Raw genomic sequence first — 13,266 nt, 5'->3', positions numbered from 1 at the left:
AAACACATCTATACTTTGTTATTAGAGAAATCATTTTTTACCTAAAAATCAGTGCTTTTTCGACATTTTTTAACACGTCTGTACGAAAACTGACGTTTGAGACAAAAATGGCTGAACTAAAATGCATTTTAGGAAATCTGTATATCCTTTCCGCAGCCTTAACGTACTAAAACGTATTAGCGTCTGATGGCCCTTTCACGCTTCCGTAGAAACAACATTTATTACACGAAACTTATTTTGAAAATATTTCTGAAATGTCTAGGTCTGCAGCTCTCAAATACGGTTATATCTTACATCTGAGGCATATACTGACACTCTCAGACAACATCAACAATGACATTTTGAGCGATTTGGTGAAGTTCCAAAATTATCAATGTACCCTTGGTCCGTTACGGACCCCTTTGGGATTTCTGTTTATCCAGAGCTCAAATATTTTTTCATAGATTAAAAGCTGACATGCTGTACTAAAGCCCAGGTAATTTCAGTTCGTAATAAAGTGCTGAAAATTGGCTCCCCAATAGCAAAAAAAAAAAAAGAAGTCCACGCGCATACATTTAGACGGAGTGACCCCTGCGCGTGACCCCTGTCTATCTACGAATCAAAATGCGGCTTTCGTTTTCAAGTTTAGCATTTCTACTTTCATTTTATTTACTTCCGGAAATAGCTGAAGGTCGAGTGGCGTCATTTTCTGTGTTGTCAAAAACATACATATGCCTGGCGAGATTGCATAAATATGTGCTGGCCGTCCTAAGGATATGCCATACCCACAAATTATGTATGAACATTAATGAGGTTGAAGACACTTGAAAAGTTTCAATTTATTATGGTGAACTGGTCAGGCTAGGTCAGGACACGTCAGTGTTTTAAATAACTGCAGTTGATGAATTAACAAAAGTAAATACATTTTGTGTGTGCGCGCGCGTGCGTGAGTGCGTGCGTTCGTGCATGCGTGTATGTGTGTCATTTTTACTTGGTTAATTTTCTTATTCAGTAATCTAAAAATGTCTATCCAAGTCCTGTATAACTGAAATTTCAGCTTATCATAACAATTAAGGTATTAGATCACTAACAGAGAACCTCCTTTTGGAAGAGTATTCCATTCCTACCATAAAGCTACTTTTACTGCAATTCTTAGTGGGGCGTAGATTCAAGCCCTACTGGGACCAATTTTTTCCCCTTAATTTCCTTTTTTTTTCTAGTAAGGTTTTACTTTTTTCAAGACTTATCATTGATTTCTTGTACAAAAATGGAAAAAGATGAATCTTATAAGGGATTTCTTGGTGTTCAAAGTGAATTTACTACTTAAACAGAAGGGATAGAGTTACACATCTTTAAAAATATTGAGTTACACGCGGTGAAAGTTCTCTATTTTGCTTTCACTCTTAGATTATATATTGTGGAAGAAATTTACGTAGATTTTACGTCTGCCCTAAGGTTATTTTTAAATGGAGTAAGCAAAATTCAAACCAGAAACACAGCATTCAACCTTATTTTTTCAATCTTGAAGTATGAATTCTGTCTCATTAAATCCGTTTACTTGAGGCACCATAGAAAAAATGATATCGATATTTTTTGTGTGTTTTACAATTGTTTACCAATAGTTTTATTAAAATTAATGGTAAAATGAGTTCTCTGCAAACGTTTTAGATAGTGGCTATCACTTTGAAATTTGTCTCTACTTTAGCTTGAGGAGATACCATAAGTTATACAAAATTTATAAAGAACGGCACGGTAAAAGTTGTTTAAAATATGCAAAATAGTGCAAAACACGGTTACCTTTCAGAATATACAAAGCAAAGGACATTTTGTAAACATTACTATTAGTGATCTAATACCTTAAATGCAATTACTATGTGTGGAAGCAGCACATTACTAGCAACTATCGGAATTTAGTAAAGAGAGTGTTCATATTGTTAATGAAAACAGCTATAAGCTGTAAAATTAAAGATTACTAAGATAAAATACATGAAATGTTTAACACTGTTCATAAGTTTTTCAATTTTTTACATATTTTGCCAGTGGAACCAAACTTACTGACGAATGTTGCTATGATAATAAATCTCTTGAGGCATTGGTGGTCATGAATACCTATTACCATTTATTTTAGGTATTTGTATAGTAGTCGCAACTTGACCGCGATGGTTAACCTTAGGCTGATTATTCATATCGATTATTTCATTATAGAAATCAAGGGTGCTTAGGGTAGCCGTGTATATTTATATGGAATTAGTTTGTATACAGTGCAGTATCAAAGTATATATACTTACATTTGATCAATTGAAACTTTCCAATACACTAATTTATTTACACACATTTACATTTCCTTTTTCTTGTGAAGCTCGTGTTTTACGTACACTCCTTTTTAGACTAGCCACTAGACTGATAATAACTATATTTCTATATTTTTCCCTTTTGACAAATTCAATTTCATAGAGACAAAAGCCAGTCTATTTTAGAGATTTTCACACAGGACTGATGTTGAAAATATCATATGATATTGGACATAGGATATAGACTGGCTCAGTTCACTACATTCAATCATAAAATTGTAAAAAAGATATACCATAGTCTAGGAGCTAGTCTAACTCCTTTTCAATAATAGGTTATGCCTCATTATGTATTATAATGCAAAGGTCAACTGCGTCCACTATACTTCATGTATATTTATCTTAAGCTACTGTAAAAATACCTTGCCGGACTGACCTTATCAGGCCTCACGCCACTCTTTCTTTCGAGTAACAAGGTTCAAGTTAAAGAAAAAACGCGTTTCGAGTTTTCAAACTCGAGTTTCAAGTTGAAAAAGTGAGTTTCGAAATTCGATTTGAAAAAGTGAGTTTCGAATTTAAAAAATGAGTTTCGAGCTGAAAAGGACCATGTCAGAATTTACAACCTGCTAAATGAACCACAGCAAATCGCTTCATAAAGGCAGTATCTAAATTATAAGTGAAATCAACTACAAATTGTAACGTTGATTAAAGTTTACTAAGTAATTTTCATGCGAATAATGTGATAATGAAAAAAAAAGCTGATACTGAATTTATAGTATTTCGTATTTTGTACATCTGTTGCCAGTGGCACTAGTCTAATGGAAAATTGATGAATATTGATAAAACTAATTATTCTCATGAGGCATTTGTCGCCAACAGCATTGTTTGGTCTGCAATGACTTTTATATGCAAAAAAAAAACTGTTGCAGTTTTCCTGTGATGTCTGATATAAAGTGGTAGAACCAGTTCTCGTCGAATTCCAGCGCTAGGCTAATTCATATCTATCAAGGAATGCCACAAGCACGTCTACAATTTTACGAAATATTTCTGTGAGCAGTATTGCTTTACTTTTTCAAAGTTTCAGTTTCCTATTAACTCACACGACAGCGATGTGTGTAACAAAAGGAAAGTAAATTTTGTATTTTTAGAAAAATCGAAATATTAAGTTCTTTTTATATAATTACGTAGATATAAAACAACTTTTAATGGAAAGCACGAAAATGTAACAGACATAGCGATCTTGTTCATAAAATTGTCAACAACATTTTTCTGCATGTGTATTTTTTTCTCCTGTTGTCATACATTATCAGAATTTGCTTCCAGTCCATTAAGACACAAGATAGTCAAGTTTATTTTGAATCATCTTAACCACTAATGACTTTGTCATCCCAATCCCACTACAGATTTCATAATGATTTTTGTTACCTACTGACTGAAATGTAAAACTGATGTACTTCTCTTATTTCCTCTATAGGCTTACTAATTTCCAAAATAACTACTTGGGATGCGGCATAATTTCATTTAAACTCTGCAAATTAAGAGGGCCTTCTCTAACTAGAACTGTGTCAGTTTCTGATTCAAACGTGTTAACAGAAACATCTTCACAGTCAACTGAAATTTCCCTTAAATCAATAATGAATTCAGATGTATCAATCTCTGTCAAATTCAGAAACGTTACTATTTTACTAAAAATAGTTTCTTTTTTATTCGCATTAAGAACTACTTTGACAACGCAATGATCAGAACTAATGGACATTCCAGTACTTCTACGTCATTAATTCGTTCTGTTATAACTAAAACTTATCTGTTTCCATTGATGTGAGAACTGAAATTAACATGTTGCTATCAAACCCATGGCGAAGGGTCAGTTCTTGAAATCTGATACTGTCTGATGTCCTCATGTGCTTACTAGAGTCACCCATTAACATAAGGTTAGAGTATTGTCAGTATTCCATCGATAAAGTCTGAGAAGTCTGCATCAAATTGGCCTGCCTTCTAAAAGATCAATCTGGAGGTCTATTAACACTAATTGCATGTACATTGACATTTTGGAAAATCAAATTTCACATTCCATACTCAAAACTTCGAAATGTGCTGTCAGAAATCTTGTGCATGTTGATTTCATTTCTACACAGTTGTGCAATGCCTGTACAAATTTTATTCTTTCGATTTGCAACACTAATTCTGTAGGCACACTGACTTAGGTCGGAAGTTTATTGCTGTTGCTGATCGTCGGAGTACTATGTCTCTGTCAAAGTCAAAGTCTGTTTTCTACTCTCTCGAAACGAGTCCTTCTTCACAGAAGACTGATAATAAAGCGTTTAACAGGTCAGCTTCTCATTAAACTGACCGAGTTTATTACATATTTTAAGATGAACAAGTATAGATTATAAAAAAAGCTATACAGTTGCTCGCTTAGCTCTTGTTACGAAAGGGCAGGGATGGAGCCCAAAGTGATATGCCATTGGAAATGGGTGTTTGAAGTAGTATTTCAATATTAGAGAAGTGTCAACATTGTCCCGGTGCAAACTTTGTCATCACACATTATTACCAGCAAAGAAGCAACCTGAACCATTCCTAAAAATGATTATAAACATGTATCCAGTCCCTGAAATATTTTCAGTGATGAGATATCCTAATGGCTATCGTTTCAAATACGCAAGCTTCTAAGTGCTTCGACTGGCTCAGTTACCCAAAGTTTTCCTAACTGGCCTAAGCTCATTTCTGCAATTAGGAGAAGCAAATGATGCAATATTCTACTTGCGATAGATTGGGCCTTTGCACTTCATTGAGGTCTTTTTGTTCATTAAAGATGGCCGCGGCCTAGTAGGGCACTATGGCTTTTAAAGCTTTTAAAGCCAGCTTTCGGTTGGTCACTTTTCATAAGCGAACCGACATTTTGTTTCAGGTTGCTGTCTTGCTCTTTGTATTTGAAGGAAAAAGCTGGGAGCCAGGCCAGGAATTGGAGATATTCGGCGTTTTAGGTAGTTTTCATAATAAAATCCTATCGTAATACTGTCTCGCCGAGGCGAGCCAGTATAAGATTGTTAAGGGTTGTATCATTCGGTTTTTGATAAAATTTAACATTTGCCACCACGTTTAAGACTCTGTTATTTTCATTTGGGAACCATGTTCAATTTATTCATAATGTTTTTTCCACAATTGCTCTTGAAAAGAAGCATTTATTTTTAATGTATGGAAGACGGTTGGTAATAATAAAAATTACAGGTAGCATTTGATTTGTATTCAGATAGTATTTAGTAAAACTATTCAAATATGATTTTCCATATGCAGAACATACGTTCCCTACCGATATTACTAAATCTATAAATAGCCGTTTTTTTAGCGGGGCGTCATATAAGATTCCTTCACTGGTTGTAGGTGCAGATGAGAATTTCCGGCCTCGAGAGTAACGAGGCTCCTGCCGAGTTACCACCTAAACAGTTACCCGAGAGCCGGATATTCCTATCTGCACCTATAACCAGTGACAGAATGTTTTTCTTGCATACCGATATCAAGAAATAATAATAAAAATAAAATCAATCGAACGGCTTTCTTTTTAGAACTATTTCTTATAGCAGCGTATTTAAACAAAGCGCGGGAAACCAACGTTCGTAAACAGGAAAGACGTCATGACGTTTCAAAGTCAAATAACAATGTTTAGTTCCAGTATTGTTTTATCAGTTGCAGCGTAATATTATGAATTTTTGATAAAATAACGTGTTTTGAATCGAGAAATTTACTATTAGGAACAAAGAGGAACTGTCAAGGTATTGGATTTTTATTCCGTTTTTGAAATAAAATATAAGTTACTACATAAATACTTTACATATATGTAGTTCGTAATACATCCAGAGTCATCTTACACCCCGGGGTGTAAGATGGAGTTTTCCAGCACCGGAAAAATACCGGAAATCCCCGTCTGGTATTCAAGAACATATTTTTCCTTTAGAAACAATGCTGATAACTCCTTAGTTTCGATGGAAATTAGCAAAAGATAAGCTGATGATATGAAGTTTTTTTTCTTTCTTTTTATTACAAATGACTAATTTATTAATTCAATCTACTTATATGTTATTGCAAGTTCCAAAATGTTTCTACAGGTTAAGCAGGTGTATATTGGAGAAAATGGGAGGGTGGGAGTGGGGAGGACAATGGTGTAGTAGAGTTTAAAATGGGGATTTCCATGGGGTGGGGGTTATGGCGTCAATACTTGAAAAGAGTATGGCGTAACCTAGAACTTCTTTCACCTGGGAGAATAGACTGGCATCAGTCGTTAGAGTCATTGAATGTAAAGCACCTGGCCATAAAATCAATCCTCTCTGATACCACTTTCTAAAGAAATTTACAATATCTCTTGCCTCTGTCTCTGAGATGAGCCTAGAGAGAAAATGTTTTTCTGCGAAAATAATTTAGTGTCAGTGTGAAGAAATTAATATTATTACAGACTATTTGATCTCAACAGACTTTGTAAGTCTACTGGGAGAAGACTGTGTCTTATCAAAGTTGAGAATTCCTACAACACCCCCACCCAACCCCAAAACAAATTAAACCCTTAACAAGGCAATAACTTGTAACAACACGATAGTTACCTGTTATAACAAGTTGGTACATGTAATTTCAATTGATAAGTTACTTATTTGTAATCACAATTTATCAACTAAGTTAAGTCACTTGTACCGAAAAGTTATAGATGTGTTACTACAAATTACTGGCTTTTAATTTCGAATGTGAAAAAAAAACTGATGCGATTCTTTCAAGCTTTTTAAAAATACATTTACAATAACATACGGTAACAGATATTACATGACAATACGCTAATGCCAAACACTTTATGACCTATGACCACGACTCCAAAGATATATAATTTCATAATCATTCTTCGTATTTAAGTTATTTTGGTAATCAGTTGCAAAGAATAACAGAACTTAGTTTTACAATTTATAATTTAAACACTATCTTAAACTTGCATTACGTCCAAATTTCTTATTGGAGTTTAATGAACAGTGTACAGTTTCCATATAAACACAGAGAAACGTGTTTTTGTGTATAATCATCTTGGTGTGGCAATTTCAAAATCGTACACTCTTAATAAAACAGCCATGATATGAAGTTGTGTTACAACGTGAAATGACTGTTACTATATGACATTTAATTCTAAAAGCAGATCTGCTTACATATTATTCAGTTAGTCTTTAATTAAACAATAAAACCTGCTTTAACAGTCAGTGTTATATCAGAAAACAGTATTCTGATTGTTGATTGCCATGCGCAGTTTCTAGTTAAATCAATTAGCACTCGCACTGCATTCATGTTCATGAATAAAAATGCCGTTCAAGAGGCAAGTTTGTGGCAACTATGCTAGCTGTGTTAACCATACTGACGCAGTTGTTTCTCAATTTAATTGAATCAAAGTAAAGACTTCATTGTTGTGATAATTTGACATACAAATTATATCAATTTTACCAGAAATAAAAGTGAGGTGGACAAAAAAAGTACTAAATGAAAAATACACTAATTTGATATGCTACATCCTCGCAATATATTTACAACTCGTAGTTTGCTTTGTAACTAAATTGTTGTAATTAAAAGTAGTTCCTGTCGTCAGTTTCTAATGAAATATATGAACAGGCTCGAAATATTGGACTGATCTATCAAGGCCACGTTGTAGCCGGCAAGTTCATGCCATATTTTAGAACATGCATAGAAAAAAATGTGTTATCAGGTATCTGGAATTTTATACAGACTGTTCTACACAGTCCTTATCATGTTTATAATCAAAGGCGGTGCTTTTTGGCTCGGGCACGAATATCGGGTCTTGAAAGAAGACAAAATATGAGTAGACAATAAAAACAAACTGTTTTCACCTATGAAATATGCACAGCGAAATAAAAGTCAGCTTCGCAAAATATACATGCACATTTCAATAGTTACTAAAAATAACTCATGCATACAATTATCTCGCCACGTGTTTTCTTTACGATTACCTGCACGCATAGACTAGCTCCGAGACTATGATATATTTTATTCATTTATTTATTTCGAAATTGTGAATATAGCCAGTCTATATCCTATGTCCAATATCATATGATAATATTACAATCAGTTCTCTGAGAAAATAGACTAGCAGTTGTCACTATTACATAAAATAAAAGAATTACATTTCACTAAGAATATTTCATTTTGAAATGATTTGGAACGAAAACATGTTTTTATCTTTCATCCCGGGTCAATTATTCATGCCTGTGGGTTTTGTTTAATTTAATCTTGAAAATTATAACTCTTTTAACACTTTAATAAGGGCGCCTTAATAAGTGCATACTGCATAATGAATACTGTTATGAAAAATTCAAAAAGCTAAGTTTTAGAATATCAATAAAATTGTGCACTGCCTTTCACTGCGTATATTTTATTTTGAAATGATCTAGAACGAACACATGTTTTTTTATATCTTTCACACCGGGTCAATTATTCGTGTCCGTGATTTGTTTATTTAATTTAAACTCTTTAAAAACAATGTGCATACTGCATAATTAAATGAACACTGTAGTGAAAAGTTCAAAAACTGAGTTTCGCACGTATTATTTTAGTTTAGAATTTATTTCAGAATATAAATGAAAGCGTGCGCTGCCTCTTTATCTGGTTGTAACTGGGTCAATATTTATGAGAACTATTTTTCAGTTTGCTCAAACAAAAATCCAATTAACTGCTTGAGTTGAACAACGAAAAAAAATCATCAAATAAGAAAATCGCACATACCTTTCCAACTGTTCTTTTGTCTTGATATTGTGAAATATCGTTGTTTATATTAACCTACTTTTCACTCCAGCGTCTGTCTAAACATCCGGTCAACAGCAGCAGGCATATTACAAAATATGGAGTGGAATGTCGGAGTGATATGCGGGATTTTGGAATTATTTCTTAGATACTTTGGTTTTATTCATACAGTATAAGAAGGGTTATTTAGTTCTAAAAACGTCATGTTTATTGTGGTGAAGTAATGGCACCTTTTGATAATTTGATATACTAGTATAGAACCCTATTGCCGACTTGGGTGCAGTTGTCAGTCAGTCAGTCTGTTTGTCTGTCTGTCTGTCCATTCCATGAAAATATTTTTGGATTTGTCAGAGATGGCATATACTATTCATTTGTTCTCGGGCTTGAATTCTTCTGTTGTTATGTATACATTTCTTTTGCATAAAATCTGCATGAACAGGAATCACCTATTTGTTTTTAACTTTGTATGAATTCTTCACTTAGAAAAAAAGAGATGACAAATTTTTACCCCGAAAGGACCAGCTGTACTGACACCTCTGGTTCAACTGATCTCACAAAATCATGTATCAAGGTCGGTTTTGAAAATACTTTCCTTGCTGTTTTCATGTAGATCTATATCTGTTGAGTAAAGGGGAGTTTGGATGTACAAGTAATGACCACTTGTTTTTCGTAAATGAATTTTGCTCAATAGCTTCCATGCCCCTGATGTTGCGTAGAAATGTACTTTATCTTCAGGTTTTCGTGACAAAGATTCATGTTTTATACATTCTCTGTCAGCAGTCGCAGAAATATTATCATAAACAAGATACAACTACAAAGGATTTTCAAGAAATGGAATACTTTTTTTCGGTGTTCATGCGAAATGAGCGACAGAATTGGATTGGCAAATCCGTGAATTGCGCTAGCATTTTTTTGCAATTGTTTTAGGGATAATACATGTTTTTTGTGTATAATTAACGTCTGTAGAATCCTGCGGGATTGTTTGTGACCGAGACCGAAGGGTTTCTACAGACGTTAATACACAAAACAAACATGTATTGTCGCTATTCTTGCATAAAAAGACATTACACGACGACTAAATGTTATGTTTTCATATGTGATGACTTTACGATTCCGGTACATTTTTTAATTACCATTCTGTTGTTCTTGGAAACGGTAAACGTGTTTTAAATATCCATAACCGGGGCCCAGAAATCAAAAGAACATAGAACATAACATATAGTTTCTTAATCAGACTTAAACCATCAAGGTTCATCATCCATATATAATTTTACATAACAAATGATCACATCTTTTATGCTACAGAAAGTGGTTATTATGGAAGAAACAAATGCTACAGAAAGTGGTTAAGGAGAACAAATGTAGAAGTTATAGAGACACGCATACCATTTAATTGTGAAATTGCGTTGCACACATACAGGCGATCAGTATAAAAGGTAGATTTTATGCAAGTTACGAAATCACATACAATCTTGTTTGACATTAGAACATTTTCATGAAAACAAACATAACAAATCTGATGCTTAATGGTTATAATAATGCAGAAATAATTGATAAATTGCCACAGAAACGCAGATACCAGATGTCAATCTGTGAAAATTGCCTTGTTTGCACACGATTACATTGGCGGATCCAGTTAAAAGAGGTAGTTTTTATGCAAGAATAGCTGAAATCACATGACAAATCTATGTTTGACATTTAGGAAGCATTTCATAAACACATGATAACATAACAAAAGTCATGGAATCTACCACTACAATTTAAGGCCTCATTTTTAACTGATTTTGCAGTTTGTGTGTTTGACTGAAAATAATATTTTTTTTGCATCAAAAACTACCCCCGCTTTACTTTTCTTTTGATTTTCATTCAGCACTGACAATATTATTCAAGAACATGTAGTTACAGACATTTAAAATGGGTCCTGATGTGTGCTGCAGCCATTTGAAAATTGTCAATTTTATACAGAATAAAGAAGGGCAGCTAATTAGTGTGTTAATGCCAAGACACTACTCGATTTGTATCGTCGAGAAATAATATGCACTCGTTCTTTAGCGGCGAAATATAACGGACATAAACATGATAAAGTTGCGCGGTATTTCGCTGCAGAACAGTCGTGCAAATTTTCTGTATAAATCTCATAACCTGTAAGTATTCGATCTTTTCTGTGATAAAGGTGGCATTGGATTTTCTTTCCTTGTAGAAGACACGAATTACGTGAATATTCTATTTTGTTTGTTCTTTCAGATGTTGTATATGTCAGATATATGCATTACAATAAGGTTATTTTAACAGTACCTTGATCTGAAAAGTTGTATTTGGCTCGAATGGATTTTGCCAGGTCTGAATTCCACGAGGAGCTTGCGCCGAGTGTGATCCGGCCTGGCAAAATTCACGAGAGGCAAATGCATTTTTTCAGATCAGGGTACTGTTTTAAGGAAGCTTTTTGTTATATAAAATTAATACCTATTTCTTTTGTTATATCAGGCAAAATTGACTATAAAGTCTGAAAACTCGTTTGAAACGGTGAACTTTTGAGGTATATGATACAACACACCCCCCCCCCCCCCCCCCGTCCTATCTTTTGAAATATGACCATCAAAATCTTTTTACAGTCACTGTTTATAATGTTATAATGAAAAAAATAATGTTCGCTTGCTTACTCTCTTAGAAACACCATGTCATGTGAAAATTTGTAATAATTCATTTAGGTCTGTATACTCACATGTTGCATATGTAACTTGAGTTAATAAAGTTATGTTCTGTTCTGTTCTGATAAAATTTTATCAAAGTTGGTACGACTGGTTATATTAGCTAGCACGACAATAAACATTCCGTCATCTTGTAGTTTAGGTTAGCACCCGTACGATGTTTCGAAGGTATACTATGAGTAATTTGAGATTTTACGTTGAAACGGAAGAGGAAAATGGCAATTTACATAATAAGCCTACAAAATTGTGATCATTGTTTTTGTTGAAAAAAACTATATGTTAAAGACAAACAGACTATTGTCTCCATCATAATTATGAACTTTTGTACATGTTATGATCTTTATTAACTTTTTTTGTATATAACTATATCAGAACGATTTATAGATCTCTATCATTCGATTATAGATTTTAGTAGCTTAAAATCAGTTATATGTTATATCCTAAGTTCAATTCAGCAATATCTTTAATTTTTTTTTCATGATATCCGTAAATGATTATCTGATTTTGAATTTAAGATAATAATTACTACAATTCAGAATAACAGTAGATCTAGCAGCGCGCTGTCTAAGCAGATCTGTTTGGTTTAAACAATATTTTTATTAATCACAATTCATTTACAACATGTATATATATATATATATATATATATATATATATATATATATATATATATATATAACGCATACAGGATTGAGTAGGAACCTGGAAGCTTATTTGAAACTCTCTCCTTAAATATTTACGTTTAGCATGTTAAATCACGGTAATTTATAAAGTGATTGATAATATAAATTGCTTGCAGTTTATTCATCTACATTTGTTTTGTTCTTATTATAGGTTTTTAGGTTATAATTTATTTCGTGGTATTACTCAATCTAGTTCATGATACCATTAAATTATGTTTAGATACATTAAATTTTATTTTACGATATCAGTAATCCAAAAATAAAGGCTATTTTAGATATATTTAAATATATTTTGTGATATCAAAACCTTACAAGAATAATATTTTATAATAATTGCGTAAGAATGATTGCTATCCGTATACTGAATTTAGCATATCATATATAAATTTACACACATTTTGGTGTATCCTTAAATGATGAAAAACATTTACTGACATCATGAAATGAAATAACGATATAAAAAAAATGAATGTAGAATATCACGAAAGTGGATAAATACTAAAACGTCATCCATACATAGCAGTCTTATTTCACTGCTATCAAATTAGCAAGTTTAGAGTCCGTACGTTGAGTGTATGGCATTTTTGTAGAAAACGCCATAAAAGCAATACCACAGCTTGTATGAATACAGTATTTTAAACAAACTCCGCATGCAGCTGTTTTTGGTTCATATTTTACAAAAATGTTAGAAAAATCTTACTCACGGATTTAAAATAAGTTCCTGTTTGCAGTTTCTATTCTGTTCTACCAGCCCAATGTATGCATGGTATTTACTATTTCGTGCAGCAATTGGTTGATCAGATATACATGAATATTTTAATTATAAACCTT

The 13,266-nt window shown here is 33.1% G+C and overlaps 1 protein-coding gene across 3 annotated transcripts in view; it reads right to left on the bottom strand.

Annotated features, from left to right (window-relative positions):
- Window positions 1–13,266, bottom strand: part of LOC123533757 (epithelial membrane protein 3-like) — a 75,982-nt gene extending 62,716 nt beyond the window's left edge. Inside the window, exon 1 of one of the 3 annotated variants that reach the window (XM_045315591.2) lies at window positions 13,140–13,266. Coding sequence is in view for 1 of the 3 variants with exons in the window: in XM_053520174.1 (XP_053376149.1) it covers window positions 2,268–2,314 (47 nt within the window). In the remaining 2 variants the exon portion in view is untranslated. Of the gene's footprint in view, window positions 1–2,267; window positions 2,330–9,026; window positions 9,152–13,139 lie in introns of those variants that run through there. The other 2 variants (XM_045315590.2, XM_053520174.1) reach the window with 2 other exon arrangements.

The sequence above is a fragment of the Mercenaria mercenaria genome, chromosome 12, assembly GCF_021730395.1.
Source record: "Mercenaria mercenaria strain notata chromosome 12, MADL_Memer_1, whole genome shotgun sequence".
NCBI lineage: Eukaryota > Metazoa > Mollusca > Bivalvia > Venerida > Veneridae > Mercenaria > Mercenaria mercenaria.
Note: the sequence above shows the minus strand (reverse complement) of the source record. Positions and strands in the feature narration are given on the sequence as shown.